The 15,818-nt window shown below is 43.9% G+C and overlaps 12 protein-coding genes and 1 non-coding gene across 13 annotated transcripts; 7 read left to right on the top strand and 6 right to left on the bottom strand.

Annotated features, from left to right (window-relative positions):
• Positions 1–111: 111 nt before the first annotated feature.
• Positions 112–1,779, top strand: HK407_02g04350 (putative ribosome biogenesis protein; the record flags this gene model as incomplete). The annotated part of the gene is made up of 1 exon (XM_060420431.1): positions 112–1,779. One exon carries the CDS (start codon positions 112–114, stop codon positions 1,777–1,779), a length of 1,668 nt encoding a protein of 555 aa, XP_060277445.1.
• Positions 1,780–1,823: 44 nt separating this feature from the next.
• Positions 1,824–2,750, top strand: HK407_02g04360 (serine/threonine kinase; the record flags this gene model as incomplete). The annotated part of the gene is made up of 1 exon (XM_060420432.1): positions 1,824–2,750. One exon carries the CDS (start codon positions 1,824–1,826, stop codon positions 2,748–2,750), a length of 927 nt encoding a protein of 308 aa, XP_060277446.1.
• Positions 2,751–2,898: 148 nt separating this feature from the next.
• Positions 2,899–5,040, top strand: HK407_02g04370 (uncharacterized protein; the record flags this gene model as incomplete). Its single annotated transcript, XM_060420433.1, has 1 exon — positions 2,899–5,040. The coding sequence occupies one exon, from the start codon at positions 2,899–2,901 to the stop codon at positions 5,038–5,040; it is 2,142 nt and encodes a 713-aa protein (XP_060277447.1).
• Positions 5,041–5,102: 62 nt separating this feature from the next.
• On the bottom strand, positions 5,103–5,561 carry HK407_02g04380 (PRA1 protein; the record flags this gene model as incomplete). The annotated part of the gene is made up of 1 exon (XM_060420434.1): positions 5,103–5,561. One exon carries the CDS (start codon positions 5,559–5,561, stop codon positions 5,103–5,105), a length of 459 nt encoding a protein of 152 aa, XP_060277448.1.
• Positions 5,562–5,684: 123 nt separating this feature from the next.
• Positions 5,685–6,236, bottom strand: HK407_02g04390 (uncharacterized protein; the record flags this gene model as incomplete). Its single annotated transcript, XM_060420435.1, has 1 exon — positions 5,685–6,236. One exon carries the CDS (start codon positions 6,234–6,236, stop codon positions 5,685–5,687), a length of 552 nt encoding a protein of 183 aa, XP_060277449.1.
• A 236-nt stretch (positions 6,237–6,472) lies between these two features.
• On the top strand, positions 6,473–6,554 carry HK407_02g04400. Its single transcript has one exon. It is a non-coding gene; the product is annotated as a tRNA-Leu (tRNA).
• A 26-nt stretch (positions 6,555–6,580) lies between these two features.
• HK407_02g04410 (class II (A) tRNA synthetase) lies at positions 6,581–9,181 on the bottom strand (the record flags this gene model as incomplete). Its single annotated transcript, XM_060420436.1, has 1 exon — positions 6,581–9,181. The coding sequence occupies one exon, from the start codon at positions 9,179–9,181 to the stop codon at positions 6,581–6,583; it is 2,601 nt and encodes an 866-aa protein (XP_060277450.1).
• A 57-nt stretch (positions 9,182–9,238) lies between these two features.
• HK407_02g04420 (uncharacterized protein) lies at positions 9,239–9,418 on the bottom strand (the record flags this gene model as incomplete). Its single annotated transcript, XM_060420437.1, has 1 exon — positions 9,239–9,418. The coding sequence occupies one exon, from the start codon at positions 9,416–9,418 to the stop codon at positions 9,239–9,241; it is 180 nt and encodes a 59-aa protein (XP_060277451.1).
• A 144-nt stretch (positions 9,419–9,562) lies between these two features.
• HK407_02g04430 (uncharacterized protein) lies at positions 9,563–9,889 on the bottom strand (the record flags this gene model as incomplete). The annotated part of the gene is made up of 1 exon (XM_060420438.1): positions 9,563–9,889. One exon carries the CDS (start codon positions 9,887–9,889, stop codon positions 9,563–9,565), a length of 327 nt encoding a protein of 108 aa, XP_060277452.1.
• A 53-nt stretch (positions 9,890–9,942) lies between these two features.
• On the top strand, positions 9,943–11,007 carry HK407_02g04440 (uncharacterized protein; the record flags this gene model as incomplete). Its single annotated transcript, XM_060420439.1, has 1 exon — positions 9,943–11,007. One exon carries the CDS (start codon positions 9,943–9,945, stop codon positions 11,005–11,007), a length of 1,065 nt encoding a protein of 354 aa, XP_060277453.1.
• A 191-nt stretch (positions 11,008–11,198) lies between these two features.
• On the top strand, positions 11,199–12,476 carry HK407_02g04450 (ATP-dependent RNA helicase; the record flags this gene model as incomplete). The annotated part of the gene is made up of 1 exon (XM_060420440.1): positions 11,199–12,476. The coding sequence occupies one exon, from the start codon at positions 11,199–11,201 to the stop codon at positions 12,474–12,476; it is 1,278 nt and encodes a 425-aa protein (XP_060277454.1).
• An 84-nt stretch (positions 12,477–12,560) lies between these two features.
• HK407_02g04460 (uncharacterized protein) lies at positions 12,561–14,693 on the top strand (the record flags this gene model as incomplete). The annotated part of the gene is made up of 1 exon (XM_060420441.1): positions 12,561–14,693. One exon carries the CDS (start codon positions 12,561–12,563, stop codon positions 14,691–14,693), a length of 2,133 nt encoding a protein of 710 aa, XP_060277455.1.
• An 80-nt stretch (positions 14,694–14,773) lies between these two features.
• On the bottom strand, positions 14,774–15,598 carry HK407_02g04470 (per1-like protein; the record flags this gene model as incomplete). Its single annotated transcript, XM_060420442.1, has 1 exon — positions 14,774–15,598. The coding sequence occupies one exon, from the start codon at positions 15,596–15,598 to the stop codon at positions 14,774–14,776; it is 825 nt and encodes a 274-aa protein (XP_060277456.1).
• Between the last annotated feature and the right edge of the window lie 220 nt (positions 15,599–15,818).

A 15,818-nucleotide genomic window follows, 5' to 3' on the forward strand; every position in this document is an offset into this window, starting at 1 on the left:
GCAATAAAGATTTTGAAGTGATTTGTATGCGAGTGACATATGCAAGCGGAATGTGGTGTGTGGAGGAAGCAGTAGAAGCCAAATTATTATGGAATGCGATCCCCAAGACGAATGAAAGTGAAAGATAGAAGAAATATGATCAAGATGAAGATATCTGAAGATAAGCAGAGGAAGCAGAATGAAAGGATTGGGTACATGAGTGCTCATGGGCCTTATCTTGTTGTTTCTGTCGTCAGCCTTGGAGGCGATTGCACAGGATGGTTTGGTGGATACACTGGAGGGAAGCCAAGAGGGCTGTATTATTCTGAGGAATGCAAGATGAATTTTTTACTGCAGATGACTGATGGAATGGATGATTTTCGAACGGGATATATGTGCAGATCCAGTGACGTGGTTGTGTTTTTTGTTGATTCTGAGCAGATCGATGAGGAGAGGCTGAAGGTGGTTAAGAGACACATGCCAAGCAGTTTGATATGTGTATCCAGCGCATGCTTACGAGCAGCAGCAAGGAAGCTTGCCAAGAAGCACTTTCCAGATGAGAAGATAGTTGGGATTGAGGGGATGTTTCAGGCGTTAGGAAAGATGAGGATTAGAAATGCATCGGTGTGCAAACGACCGTATTTGGTTCCGAGCAGTGTGTATTGGGAGGAAGGCATCCTGTATGTTGAGGGATTGTTGAAGCATGGGTTTGTAAGTAACAAGGTGATTGTTAATGGAGTGCATGAGATGGAGATTGAGGAAGTAATAGCAGATAGGGTGTATCTTGGGAGTGAGTTGAGTGTAAGCATTGGGGCTGAGGAGGTTAAATGTTCAGCAGGTGCTCTGGAGTGTGATGAGTATGAATGCGAAAGAATGGATGTGGTAAGTGATGCAGAATGCAGCGATGATGAGGAGTTGTCTGAAGTATCTGAGGTAGATTATGCAGGATCTGAATGCACAATGGACGATGGGCCTGAAGAAATGGACGGATTTCCATCGTTGATTGAGAGATACGCAGGGTATCGTGGAATAAGGAATATTGCGACGTGTGATTTCAAATCATGTGTGTTTCCAGAGCACTACAAGGAGCTTGTGTTTTTTGATGACTTTAAGAAAGCAGAAAGGCTGGTTGTTGAGAAGATAAGTGTGATGCCAAGCAATCAGATGATCAAGATGAAGCTCAGGGGAGAAGGAGTGCCATTTGGGGATGTTTGTGTTGTGTTTGGATGCTATGAGTATGAAAGCAGAAAGACAATACACAATTTTTATTTTGATGGAAAGGAGGCACTGGTGGAGGAAGGGATGGCGATTGATCTTGGACACATGGTGGTTGATGCCAAGCCTATGCTGACGAAGAATTTAAATCAGAGGGTGTTTAAAAGGCAGCAAGAGCTTGAGTGTGGAGTGCTTAGTTTTGTGGGGCCGATTACATTTAACCTGACACGGGTTCTGATTTACAAGAAGAGTGTGCTAGGAGAGCTATGTGGACGGACGCTTGCTGTGATAGGAACGAATGGATTTACGGCGGACAGGATTGTGTTTGACGAGGTGGTTGTTCGAGGAATACCTATTAAGATGAAGAAGAGGTACAGTGTGATAAAGAGGATGTTTAGTAGCAAGGATGAGGTGATGTACTTCAGAAACATCCAGCTAAGGGTAGAGGGGCAGAAGACAACTGGGTTTATAAAGAAGCCCATAGGGACGAAAGGGCTATTTAAGGGGTATTTTACACAGCCTCTAAGGCCAGGATGCAAGGTAACGATGTCCTTGTACAAAAGGGCGTTTCTAGAGAATGAATAAAAGATGGGTTATGCGATTGTAAATGTGAGATTTGGATTCCCTGAATGAGGACGTATATCAAGGAGAAAAGGCTTGGGGAAGGAACATATGCAGTGATATATCTTGCATATGAAGGGAATGTGCAAGAAAGGCGGTTTGTCAGCACAGGAGACAGAAAAAGCGATCTTCCTGTTGCAATAAAGAAGATAAAGATCAACAAGTATTCTCAGGGCCACGAAATAAGTGCAATCCGAGAGATTAAGGCGCTTAAGAGAATGGAATGCAAATATGTTGTGCGGCTCTTAGATGTATTTGTGCAAGATAAATGTGCTCATATGGTTCTTGAGTATATTGAGACGAACCTAGAGAGTGTGATAAAGAATCCGGATAAGATTATCATGCCTGGCGATATCAAAGCATGGATGCTGATGGTGTTGAGGGGAGTGTATGAGTGCCATAGGCTGTTTATAATCCATAGAGACATCAAGCCAAACAACATACTTATTGCATCTGATGGAACGGCAAAGCTTGCAGACTTTGGGCTGAGCAGGTCGATAGGAAATTGCATGACGCCTCAGGCGGTTACAAGATGGTATCGTGCGCCTGAGCTTCTTATGGGAGCGAAGGAGTATGGATACTGTGTGGACATGTGGTCTGTTGGATGTGTGTTTGCGGAGCTGTTTTTGAGGATTCCCATGTTTGCAGGAGAAACGGACATTGGGCAGCTCGATATGATATTCAGAGCATTAGGAACGCCTTCTGAAACAAGCTGGAGGGGGGTGTCGATGCTGCCTGGGTTTCTTGAATTTCCGAAATACAGCCGAGCACCGCTTGGCTCGTTGTTTTCAGCAGTGTCTTCTGATGCCTTGGATTTGCTGGAAAGCCTTCTTATACTTGATCCGTCTAAGAGGATCAGCAGTGACAAGGCGATTAAGCATAAGTACTTCAGAGAGACACCGGCGCCAACACCTATTGGAAGACTGCTTGTTTGATTGTGCGGACAGCAGTGTGCAAGAGTGTTTGCTACTAAGCGGTATGAATGTGAATGTGTGTTTTCACGATGCAGTGATGTGCAGAGCGGATTGCAAAGCAGTGTGCAAGGCCTTGATATTGAAAACACCAAACCCTTCGTAAATACAAATGGACTTGAGAGATTCTATGTCTGAAGCAACACAACAAACAAGCAATGCATTTCCACGAGCATTTGAGGAACGAAAGAAGCAAAAGATGAAGATTCCTGATCTTCCGCATGAGCTTGAGAAGGATCAGACAGCTTTTGTGTCGTTTGACACGATGACGCAGCCACCGCCACTGAGCACAACAAATTGTTTTATAAGCGAGACAGGCAATGCTGATCCAAACCTTGTAAGATCTACTATGTGTGTTCTTCCGAAAAACTCCGACACATTTGATCTGATGGAGATTCCGCTTGGGATAGTTGTGAATCCGTTTTGCAGAAAGGCAATGCCTACTGAGCTAGACAAGTCGAAGTCTGTAAGATGCATGGAATGCCAGAGCTATGTGAATGCCTTTACAATAGTCGAGATGAATGTTTTCTACTGCAATATTTGTGGCATAAAGAACTGCCTGAAGGAAAGGATTTGTGAAGAAATAACCAGGTGCTCGACAGTTGAGTATGTGGAGAAGGAGGCAGTGCAGGAGAAAAAAGTGGTTGATTGTGGAAGCATTGTGTCTGAAGGGTTGTTCCGGATGAGGGCGATATGTGGGCCTGCCTTTTTGTTTGGAATTGACATGGCGTCACCTGTTTTGGTTGGACATGCATTGAAGGGAATTGGGAGGCTGGTTGGCGATGAGAACTTCAGGTTTCTGTTTAGGAAGGTGGGTATCGTCTTGCTGGGTGACGGAATATCTCTTCTGAGGGCAAGCAAGGGGGATGTGGAGGAGGTGCATCTGTCTGATAAGCAACATCTCCCTTTTATTTCGCCTGAGTTTTTAATGGATGTTGAGGATGATGGATTGATGAGAAGTGTGATGGAGTATCTTTCAGGTATGCCAAAGAATGGAGCAAGCAAAAGAGGAGGGATTTCTGATTGCCTAAGGATAGCTATTTCTATGGCTGGATATTGTAAAGGATCGAAGATGGCGCTGTTTACGAATTTGCAGGAGAAGATTGACAGTGAGATGATGATTAAGCAGTTTATAGAGATAGGGTGCTCACTAAATGTATTTTGCACTGAGAAGACATTGCTGACGCAGTTGTGCATTTCTAGCACAGGACGGACTTATTTGTATGCTCCTGGAGCACTTGCAAAACTGGAGGATGATTTGATTATTCTTGGTAGCATGAAGAGCTCGTATAAAGTGTCTATTGAGACGAAGACATCGGACTCGTTACGAAAGCTGATGTTCTATGGAAATACAAAATTTGAGCATCTTGGATTCCAGGAGTTTTCACAGATGGACGACAGCACGACTTTTGCACAGACATTTTCGCTGGGTGAGTCGCTTCAAAGCAATCACCGAGTGTATGCACAGGTGGTGGTGAGCTTCTATGGGTTTGATGGGACAAGCAGGGTTCTTGTGCTTAACACGTCGTTCGGGGTGTCGCCAAAGGTGTCTGATGTGTATGCAAGCCTGAGCTTTGACACACTGGCATGCATATATGCAAAGTACATGGCAATGGATGTTGATGGCTTTAAGACGAATTGCAAGAAGGTTGAAGAGATTATGAGCAGGTCCTTGAAGTTTTACAGAAGTAGCTGCTGCAAAGAAGCATCGAGTTCACAGTTTGTCTTGCCTGAGTCTATAAAGCTGATTCCACTGATGTACCAGTCGATGCTGAAGAACAGATATTTTTTGAATGAAAAGAGTGCAGAGAATATGGCAAGAGTAACGGGATTTACTGTTGAGCAGAGTCTTCGCTTTTTCTATCCGAGAATGCTTGCGTTTACTGATTTCTATATGAACAACAGCCTGGAGAAGGTGAAGGGGCTGAGGCTTACATCTGAGTCTCTTAGTTCAGAAGAGATTTATGTCCTCGATAATTCACAAAAACTGTATGTGTACATTGGAAAGGAAGTGGATACTACACTGAAAAAAGCAATATTTGCAGAAGGCACGGAGGAAAGTGGAGTACTGCATAAGATGATTGATGAGTTCTACTCGCACTACGATTGCGAACTGCCCGTGGTGTTTATTGAGGAAGGAAAAGGTGAGGCAGAGATTGAGTTTGTTGGATATCTTGTTGAGGACAAGATGAATAACATTGTTTCATACTCTGACTATATCTGTGAACTGCATTTCAAAGTTAAGAATGCATGAGGAATGCACAACACAAGTAAAGCAAAGATTATAAGCAAATATACTTTTATTTTAAATGGCGATTATACTTCTTCCTCAAACTCAGCGGGCTCTCTCATGAATGCAGCATGTAGTAAGACCAGTATTCCTATGAATGCAGAGATGGCAAGAAGCCCTATACTTGCATCCCTGAATATTATCAGCAATATCAACGTTATCACACTTCCAGCAATGCATATTGATCTTCGCTCTATTTCCACTTCAAGAACCACAAGCTTTGTTCTGCAAAAGTATATCATGGCTGCGACACATGCCAAGACCGTGAGCAGCTCCAAGTGTATCAGAACGTGCAACGCAACCATCACAAGCGCAATAAATCCATATTGATACTGGTACTTATCCAAGTTATGTAGTATATTCCTTTTAGTGTCTTCGGCATCACTTGGAATTGCTGTATTTCTTACATCTATGAACTCTCGCAAGATCTGCCGGTTTGTAGCATTGCTGAATCCCATCTTTGCTTGCTCTATTCCTCCTTGCATTCTTCTAGGGCCCAATGCATCTCATTCTCTTTTTGTTCTTACTTGTTTCGGAAATGATGGATCAAATAATCATCGTGTAAACAACCAATCTGTATTGCATGTTACAAACATTTACTTAGCCAATCAAATCTTTTCCCAGACCATATCTGCAACTTCAAGCATATCTGTACATGTATCTATCGGCATCATGAAAACATCATTCATCTTACGGCTTTTTATCCTTAACCACATGCCGTCGTCTTTTTCAACAAACTCCATCCCAAATCCTTTCACTATTTCCAGGTATATCTCATTGAATGATGGCCTGCTCATGCTTCTGATTCGTTCCTCTATTTCCTGTGCTTTCTTGTCGGTCTCTGCAATGCTTGCCCGGAGTTTTTCATTTTCATCTTCTAGCTCAACTATTTTCTTTGCAAGCCTTAGCTTCTCGGCATTGAGCTCCACAAACGCATCGTTTTTCTTACTCAGTGCATACGAATACTTCCTTACCTCTGACTCCAGCTGCATGTTTTTCTTTCTAAACAGCTGCATATTTTCCTGCAGTGTCTTCGTCACGCTTTCTATTCTGTGCCTGCCTTCTTTCATTTGCAGGCTGAGCGTCATAAGAACCTGCTTTTCCACCGGACTCTTGAACTTACCAATCAGCTCGTTCAAGAGCGTCTTTGCTTCATCCATGTTTGGGTACGGTAAAAATTTCAGGTATGGATACAGAGCCTGAAAGGCAACAACACCTACAAATACAAGCAGATATGCCAAACAACGATGGAAACGCAATAAACACATAGATACACACCAAACAGCATAATCGCAGTGCAGAACATAGACGGGAATATGCAAAAGCACACACTGGTTGTACAACTGCACAGCACTCCATCCACTAAAATCACAAACAGGACCAGAACTGCTTATGGGGTTGGATGGCCGAGTGGTCTAAGGCGCTGGCTTAAGGTGCCAGTCTCTTCGGAGGCGCGAGTTCGAACCTCGCTCCAGCCATTTTGCACAAACTCCATAAACTAATTTTATTCTCCACACAGCATCCTCTCTGCATCTCCAATCTCAAGCCTGCTGCATATATTCCCCTGCACCATCCCTTTACTAATCCTCAGATGCGATCCTATATATTCCTTCTCAAGCTTGCTCTTCATCGCCATATTGTCTGTTGCATTCACTGCCACAATACATTCCCTACCACTCACTCCATAGACAAAGCACGCCATCCCGTTCCTCATCACTTCCTCACATAACATCGAAACCCATCGGCACATGTCCTTCTCAGACCCAAGCCCTGCACTTTCATAGCAATAGCACACTCCACCTTTCTCCTGCTCTTGTGCTGCTTTCACCAGCTTAATAATCTCCTCCTTGTTCTTGTTATACCTAACTCTGTATACTTCTTCTTGCCTCTTCTTGTTCTCCAGGTTCTGCTTCTCAATCATCTGTTTACGTAGAAGTGGCACTGCTTTGTCCACATTCACAACATCTCCAATTTGTAATCTTGCAACATACTTCTCAGCCTCCGAATCAAGCTCTTCTGCTGCTTCCCCAGTCACCGCAACTATTCTCCTGGTGTTGGCAGACACTCCAGACTCCTTCAGAATCCGGAACTTCTTCACATCTGATACATTGCATACATGCGTTCCTCCACACATCTCTTCAATCTGATGCTCTCCGTTGTTCATCGCTATTATTCTTACTTCCTCGGGATACTCCTCATTCCTCATCCTTACAACCCCCGGCATCTGTAATGCTTCATCCCTGCAAACATTAATCACCTCAACAGGCGCCTTGCTTCCAATAAACTCATTGATGCCGTTCTCAACACCTTCAAGCTCCTCATTCGTCAGCCTCCTTCCTTCAAAGTCAAACCTCAGCTTCTCTGCATCCACAAGACTTCCTCGCTGCTCTGTCTTCATCACCTTGCGCAGAAAAAAATTCAGTAAATGCGTCCCCGTGTGATTCCTCATTATTCTTTTCCTATACTCACAATCATATCTTAGCCTCGCATGTAAGCTCATCCTTCCACTCAACGTTCCTCTATGCACCACACTTCCATTCATCAACTGCACATCAACAACCCTAAAAACCCCTATCTCGTTCCTTCGTTCATTCAAATCCTCCTCTTCAAACACAATCTCTCCAATATCTGCCACCTGCCCCCCACATTCTGCATAAAAACACGTTTTGTCAAATACCACCCCAACTTCCACACCTTCAGGCATTCTATCATACTCATAAACAACATTTCCATCTACCACTCCAAACATCCATCTTCCACATACATCATTAGTGCCATACTTGTACGAATCATCCGTACTCATCCCAACAGGAATCATACTCTCATCTATCCCCGTTCCCCTTGCCTTTTTGCTTGCTTCCTTGGCCTTCTGCTTGCAACTCTCAAAATTTGCATAATCAATCTCAACCCCTTTCTCAGCCGCCATCAGCTCAGTCAGATCCACAGGAAACCCATATGTGTCATACAGCACAAACAAATTCTCCCCATTTATCTTGCCCTCACACTCAACCAGCTTCTTAAACCTCTCTATTCCGTTGCGTAGAGTCTTCATAAACAGCCTCTCCTCTTTATCCACACACTCAATTTCCTCCAATCCTATTCCTATTGCATCAGCCGCTATCCTCACCACCTTCCCAATCTCCCCTGCCTTCAGTCCCAACACCTCGTGAGAGTACCGCACTGCCCTCCTCAGGATCCTTCGTAGCACATATCCAACACCCTCGCTTCCAAAGTCAACCTTGTCATGCACACACACCGCTATTGTTCGGCAGTGATCCGCAACCACCCTAAACGCAACATCCTTGCTGTCCATCCCGTCAGAATAAACATGCCCGCATCGTTCCTCTATCGCCCTAATTATCGTCCCAAAGCTATCAATCAAGTAGTTCGACTCTACTCCCATAAGTATGCTCAGTAGCCGCTCCAGCCCTATTCCTGTATCAATGCATTTCCTATCAAGAGGCACAAGCCCGCTGCTCGTCCTGTTGTACTCAATAAACACAATATTCCATATTTCAATCACGCTCGGATCCCCTGCATTCACCAGCAACGACGCATCCCTTCCACCAAAACGGTCATAGTGTATCTCTGTGCATGGCCCGCATGGCCCTGTCTCTCCCATCTCCCAGAAGTTGTCCTCATACGGCGCAGCTATGATCCTCGAGCTCGGAAGATACCGATGCCATATCTCCTTGCTCTCCTTGTCAAGCTCGTCATAGTACGTCACATACAGCCTCTCCTTGTCAAGCTTCAGCTCATCAACCAAAAACCCCCATGCATATTCAATCGCTTTCTCCTTGAAATAGTCTCCAAACGACCAATTCCCAAGCATTTCAAAATACGTGTGGTGGTAGTTGTCTTTGCCAACATCGTCGAGGTCATTGTGCTTCCCCCCTGCCCGGATACATCTTTGCACACTGCATGCCCTGCTAAGGTCATCTCGCACCCCGAGCAGGTTCTTCTTGAACTGCACCATCCCACTGTTCGTAAACAGCAGTGTGTCATCGTCATGCGGAACCACCGAACTCGACTCCACGACCTTGTGCGATCTACTTGAAAAATACCTCAAAAAACATTCACGAAGCTTCTCAGTGCTCCACTCCATCGGGGGCCAAAACATTTCAAATTATAACCACTTTATTCCTCACACGCTCTCCGTTCCTCACTGCACCCTTCCAGAGGCCTCGTTCATTGCATCCTCCAATACACGCACAAGGTCATCAGGATCAGCTCCACATTCAACTAGCTTGTACATCCACCCAATACTCTCCTCATCAAGCCCAACACCCAGCATCCTGCAAAGTTCATGCATCATCTTGTGCTTGTCGTCCATCAGCTCCATCTCTTCCGTGGCTCTCAATGGAAATTTCAAATAAAAATTGCTTTCTTGCAATAGCAGTAGGCATACTCCAAGCAACAGCCTCAGCAAATATGCAGCTCATGTATAATTTGCTGCGCCATGCATAGTTCATAGTGCATGAATGCGTTACTTACTCTGTCTGCTAATCTCTGCCATCTTCTCCGTATGCTCATTGCTTGGCACATTGCTTGACCCCTGTATCTCCCTTGCTCCAAAGCTGTAGTCAAAGTCCTTCTCAATTATCAGCTGGATCTCACTCTTTTCTATTATGCTCTTTCCCTTGTGCTTGCACAGTAATGCAGATCTGTGGATAATGTCCGAAAGAAACTTCTCAATCAGCAGCTGCAGATTCTTAACCACCTCGTTGTCCATCTTTGTGACCATATTCTTGTTGCACAGCTTCAGAAACTTCTGCAGCTTCTTTGGGCAGAGAAAGTGATGCTCGGCGTCCATTTACAGGGATTCAAAACATTCCATGGCTATTCTCCCCATTGGCCACAGCACCAATGACCAAAATACACTACATAAAATACATCGACGAAATCAACTATGCAATTGAGGGATTTTCAAGCGGAGATGAGGTATGCTCATTACAATCAATCGCCAAGATGATGCATGACGAGCACTTCAAGGCATTCATGAAGGAATCCAGGTATCTTATGCAGGTTGTGCAGGCAATGTCTCGTGCACAGACGCCAAGACGATTCGGCAACGAGGCATTGCATATAATTGCCGAAGCATTCAATCCGTACTCGTTTGAAGACATGAATGTGCTGTTCAGCATACTACTACAGATATTAAATGGCTCAGCATACAATGAGCTCATGCCTTTATGGATTACTTTACAGGCAAGCAAAATAATTGGAATAATGCGGAGGATTCCAATTAGGTGGTATTGCAGATATACCGAATGCATGGAGCTTGAGCAGCTTGTTTTTGAATTGCAGGTGCTTATTGGAAAACGGGTTCTGAAGTGGAGCAGGTTTTTGTGCCTGGTATTATCCACATGCTGTAAGTTTGTGCTTGAGGACAGGTTTGTGGGTAGAATGCTTACAAGAAGGGAATATAAAACACTTGGGATATACACACAGTCTGAGGAGAATGTAGCCAAGCTTGCGCAGAGAGCTTTTGTGATGCATAGGCTTGAGGATGCAGTCTGTAGCGAGTTTATCGGTAGAAACAGCGAGGTGATAGACGCAAATGCGAATGGAGTGTGCACATCAACAAATGCTGTGGGAGTTCTGGGCCGGCTAGATGTATATGAGAAAGCAAGCAACAGAATTGGACGCGAAAATGCAAGGAGAGATCTGCTTGCAATAGTGATAAACTTGGGATGCATGGGTGTTCGCCTGGATATACCATTGCGGCTAGTTGAAGAGATGCACCGTGCTGCAGATGGAGTCACCAAGTGCTACACCGCGATGCTTCTACTTATTTCACCGAATGCTATGGATGAGCTGCCGTGGATTGATATAGAAGAACTCAAAGAAAATGCCAGGAGGCTTGAGCATGTTACTGAGTGTTTGGTGAGCAAGACACAATTGAGCAAATTGATTAGTTTAATGGTATAAGAATAGCTAGATGGATACGATTTATGAACCCTAAGGTTTTACACAAGGTGATTGGGTATGGATGATGCATAGAGAAGGATATACTTGTACATGCACTGGCTATGGATTGAGTAATTGCCACATGCAGTATAGCATTGCTGCAAATTGTTGACAATACACAGAGATTTATTTTTTGTATGCACAGCCCCGATATGAATGATGCAGCATTAATTCAGGACGACAAGGAGGTTGCAAGAGAGCTGATGACACAGATAAAACAGGATACGAACACGATCACATCTGGGCTTGATGGAACAATCAGCGGAGTTGGTGTGAAGAGTGGGCAAAAGCTGCTAGTTGCAGAGCATTTTTCCGAGATGGGGCTTTCTGAAGAGTTGCTGAAGGCGATATATAGCCAGGGGTTTGAGAAGCCGAGCCTGATACAGAAGTCTGCGATTCCGCACATTCTCAGTAAGCATAACATTGTTGTACAGAGCAAGAGTGGGACTGGAAAGACGATTGCATACACATGTGGGATTCTTGGAAACATATTGGCAGGGGGGAATCCGCAGGCAATTGTGATAACGCCCACGAGGGAGTTGAGCATGCAGGTGACTAGTGTAATATCACAGGTTGCGGGGTCGCTTGGGGTCAAGGTGTTTTCAGCACTGAAGAATAAGATAACTGAGGCGATTAATGAGGAGATTATTGTTGGAAGCCCAGGAACAATACTGAAGCTGATTGAGAATGGAAAGCTCAACTACAAGGGAATAAAGATGATTGTCCTTGACGAGGCTGATGTGCTTCTTGACAAGGACATGATGGGGACACAAACATTTCGAATACTGAAGCTGGTGGCAGGGGCGCAGGTAGTGTTTTTTTCGGCAACGTATTCGGAGCAGGTGAAGCACACGATTGACTTCTATGTGCCTGATGCAATCAAGATGTATGAGGAGCGAAACGGAAAGCCTGAGGAGATCAAGCTGTTTTATATAGAGGCTGAGGGAGACAACAAGAGGAAAGCATTGAAATCGCTGTATGAGTATCTTTCTGTCAGCCAGATGATTATCTTTGTGAGCACAAAGGCAACTGTGAACTATCTGAGGAAGAAGCTTGAGGAAGACCTGCACTCTGTTTCGTGCCTGCACGGAGATTTGGAAATAGAAGAGAGGGAAAAGGCTGTTGATGAGTTTAGAAGGTCGAACACCAAGATCCTGCTGACCACGGATGTTTTTTCAAGAGGGATGGACATTCCGCAGGTGAATCTGATTGTGAATTATGATCTTCCCATATACAAAGGGATTGCATCTACACAGACATACATCCACAGAATAGGACGATCTGGAAGGTTTGGAAGGACGGGGTTTGTTGTTGACTTTGTAAAGGGAGATGAATGTGAGGCATATCTGGGGTTCCAGAATGAGTTGAAGTTTGCATCGAAGAAGTTTACGATTAAGGCGCTTGAGGAGGCAGCAGAGGAGATGGTATAGCAATAAAGATCTTGGATGAAATGAGCTGGGTGTGAATAAAGTTTTTATTTTGAGAATTTTTAACTGATGATTTAGATCCTTGAGATGGAGCAGCTAGAGGAAGGATTTGTGCCGGATTTTGAGCATGTGGCTGAAGGAGGCGAGGTGTCTAGCAGGGGAAGTGTTATCAGGCAGGCAGGAGAAAAGACATATATATCAGTGAATGAGAAGGTGAATGAATGGAACACGAGGTTTTTTAGTTTGGACAGGGTAGTGAGTGGATTGAAGAGAAAGATAGCTACTTTTGATTACTTAGAGGGGATTATAGCAGTGGGATATGATAATGGAGCTATACAGGTCCATTCTAGCAAAGTGAATACGTTCCGGCCACATTCGAAGAGAATAGTAAAGATGATGATTGTTGAAGGAAGTGTTATTTCGGCATCTGTGGATGGTAGTATTGCACACTATGATCTTGTGGGAGAGGAGTTGAGGATGTTTTACGAAGGGAACGAGGCGAGTGTGGAGGGAATGTCAGCAAATGCAAGGTTTGTTGCGGTGGGATGTGCAGATAACATGCTTCGTGTGTGGGAGTATGGGTTCAAGGCAATCATGAGTGTGCATGTGTTTGAGAAGCCCATAAAGGATGTGCATGTGCATGATGCCGATGTGGTTGTGTTTTTCAAGGATGGCGACTGTGTTTTATACATGATTGAAGAGAAGCGGGTTGCAGAGCTTGGACGATTTAAGAAGCTACGAAATACGAAGGCCAGAGGAACGAGGGTTTATATACAATGTAAGTCGAACATGTATGTATATGAGCTAAGTGTGACGGAGAAGGATGAAGCAGGAAACCGAAGTGCTAGCTTGAAGCATGTGAAAAATATTGCGATAAGTGATAGATATGTGGACTTTGATACAGCTGGGGACAACAAGCTGGTGTTTGCATGCGCTGACAACAGCTGGGAGTGTGTTGAAGAAGCAAGGATAGACAGTTTTGGCTATCATAGAAGTGAAATACTGAGCCTTGAGGTCTATGAAGGGAAGCTGATTACTTTTTCGAAGGACAGAGTGATTTTCTGGAGGGCTGATGGAGAAGAGCTTGAAATGACGGACAGTATAAGGATAACGAATGGAAAATGCATGTGCTTGTGGAACAATGAGGCAGTGATTGGAACGGATGGAGGAATGAGTGTGTATTCTTTACGAAGCCATGATGTGATTAGAGAAGAAGCAGTAGGGCGAGTATCAGCAGTCTGTACGGATGGATTAAGGCTGTTTGTGGGGATAGAGAATGTGTTGATGGTTTATGATAAAAATTATGAAGAGAAAGACAGGATGGATGTAGATGAGATAATCTGCTCGATGGAGGTGTCAATTGAAGGTAGGATCCTTTGCTTAGGGCTGCTGAACAGTAAAGTTTACATATACGATCTGAATGATATGAGTGTAAGGCTTACGTTGTATGGGCATTCGCTTCCGGTAAGATCGATGAAGGTTTCGCCTGATGGATCTGAGCTTCTTACGTGCGGAGCAGACAGAGTAGTAAAGATGTGGGGAATGCAGTTTGGAGAGTGTAGAAAGAGTTTTATTGGAGATGCAAAGAATGTGGAGTACTTGAGCAATGAGCTGTTTATGTTTGCATCTGGAAAAGTGCAATATTTCAAGAGATATGACAAGCTGAAGGAGTATAAGCGTCATGAGTCGAGTCTTGTAAAGGTAGTAGGAGACAGCATGATCTGTTGTGGAGCATTTAGTGTAAATGTGTATAAGATGAGCAAGTATGAGCTGCAGGTTGATGATGAGAGTGAAGAGGAAGAGGAGGAGGTAATTAGGATGGCAAATGTGGTAGACTATAAGGGGCATGAAAGATTTATGGAGTGTGTTGAGCAGCTTAGAAACAGCACGGGCAATGAGATTGAGATGTTCTTTGAGGTGCTTATGGACGTTGATTTTTGCGAGCTGGATAAGTTTTTGTGTTTGATGAGCTCACTGGATGTTATGCAAGTGATGGATGCATTGGATAAGTGTATTGAGTGGAACGGAGTGCTGGCTGCAAGGGCATTTATATCTCTTGTAAGGTTGCACAAGGAGGTGTGCATCAGCCATCCAAGGTTTGAAGAAATACTTGGCAGGGTTACAGATGGAGTAAAAAGCATAAGGAAAAGGGTTGATGCGAATGAGGCATGGATGCTTGTGAGCAAAAGCATTTGCGATGGATGCGTGGCTGATGAGTAGAGCGGAAATGCATAAGATTACTCCATTAATAAAGCAATATTAGTATGAGTCTGTGAGCAATCAAACATTTTATTTGGTTTTTAGTGCATGTAAACGTCTCCGCTCCAGAAGAGAACATAGAAGGGAGTGGACACACAGGACACGAGGTGCCAAATGGCATGCGAGTCAATCAGGTATGCATAAGGGGGGATGTCCTGAATCTCTATTGCACCAGCAAGGAAGAAGAAGAATGTAAACAAAAGAATATGCTTTGAATGCGAATGCTTCCTGTACTTGATGAATATTGCCATGTGAGAGACCAAAGTCAGGCCAATGATGATGATGCATGAAATCTTGTTGTATACATAATCGAACTCTATGCTTGACATTCTATAAACATGATATGAATAGAATGAGGTAAAGATGACTTGCAATGGCCTTCGTATTGAGATTTCAAATCCCGGGCTCGCTATTGATATTGCCCTGACAAGCGCCATGTAGAATCCAAAGAGAATTGTAAGGAATGCAAAGAAGTAGTCAAAGTTTCTTGTTAATGTGTTTTCGTGTATATGGAAGAGCGTGCTTGATATGAATGCAAGGTTGCATATGTAATACTGTATGTAGTACAATTTTCCAAAGCGCGACATTCTGAGATGCTTCTTCAGAACCTTATTAAAGCAGACTATATTTGTTATGAGGTTTGCAAATGAGAAGAGTACGGAAAAGAACTCGGTCATTCCAAGAACAGGCTGGAAGCCCCATCTGCCATTTCTCTTTATGTTTCCGCTGCTTGTTGCTTTAAGGCACGTGAGATGGCAGATGTTTGCTATTTTGTGGTCTGATGATCGCCTGAATATTCTATCTATGCTTTGGATCTTGATAAGGTTTTTTGACTCTTCTATGCACCTACTGAAGCATGATTTCATGTGAGGGATTGCGTATTGGAAATGAATTATGGTTTGTTTTGATGGTATCTGTAGAGATCAACAATTGTAATTGCATTCCAAGCATGCATGGCTGCAGATGCTTATCTGATGAGTGATGACATGGCAGCGATAAATTTGATGAGTGATTAGCATGCCGGAAGTAAAATATTTAATGAACGACGTTCACCCCTGATACCATGCTTAGTCAGAGCACCAGTTG

The sequence above is a fragment of the Ordospora pajunii genome (genome assembly GCF_021821965.1).
Source record: "Ordospora pajunii strain FI-F-10 chromosome Unknown Cg_02C, whole genome shotgun sequence".
Taxonomy (NCBI): Eukaryota; Fungi; Microsporidia; family Ordosporidae; genus Ordospora; species Ordospora pajunii.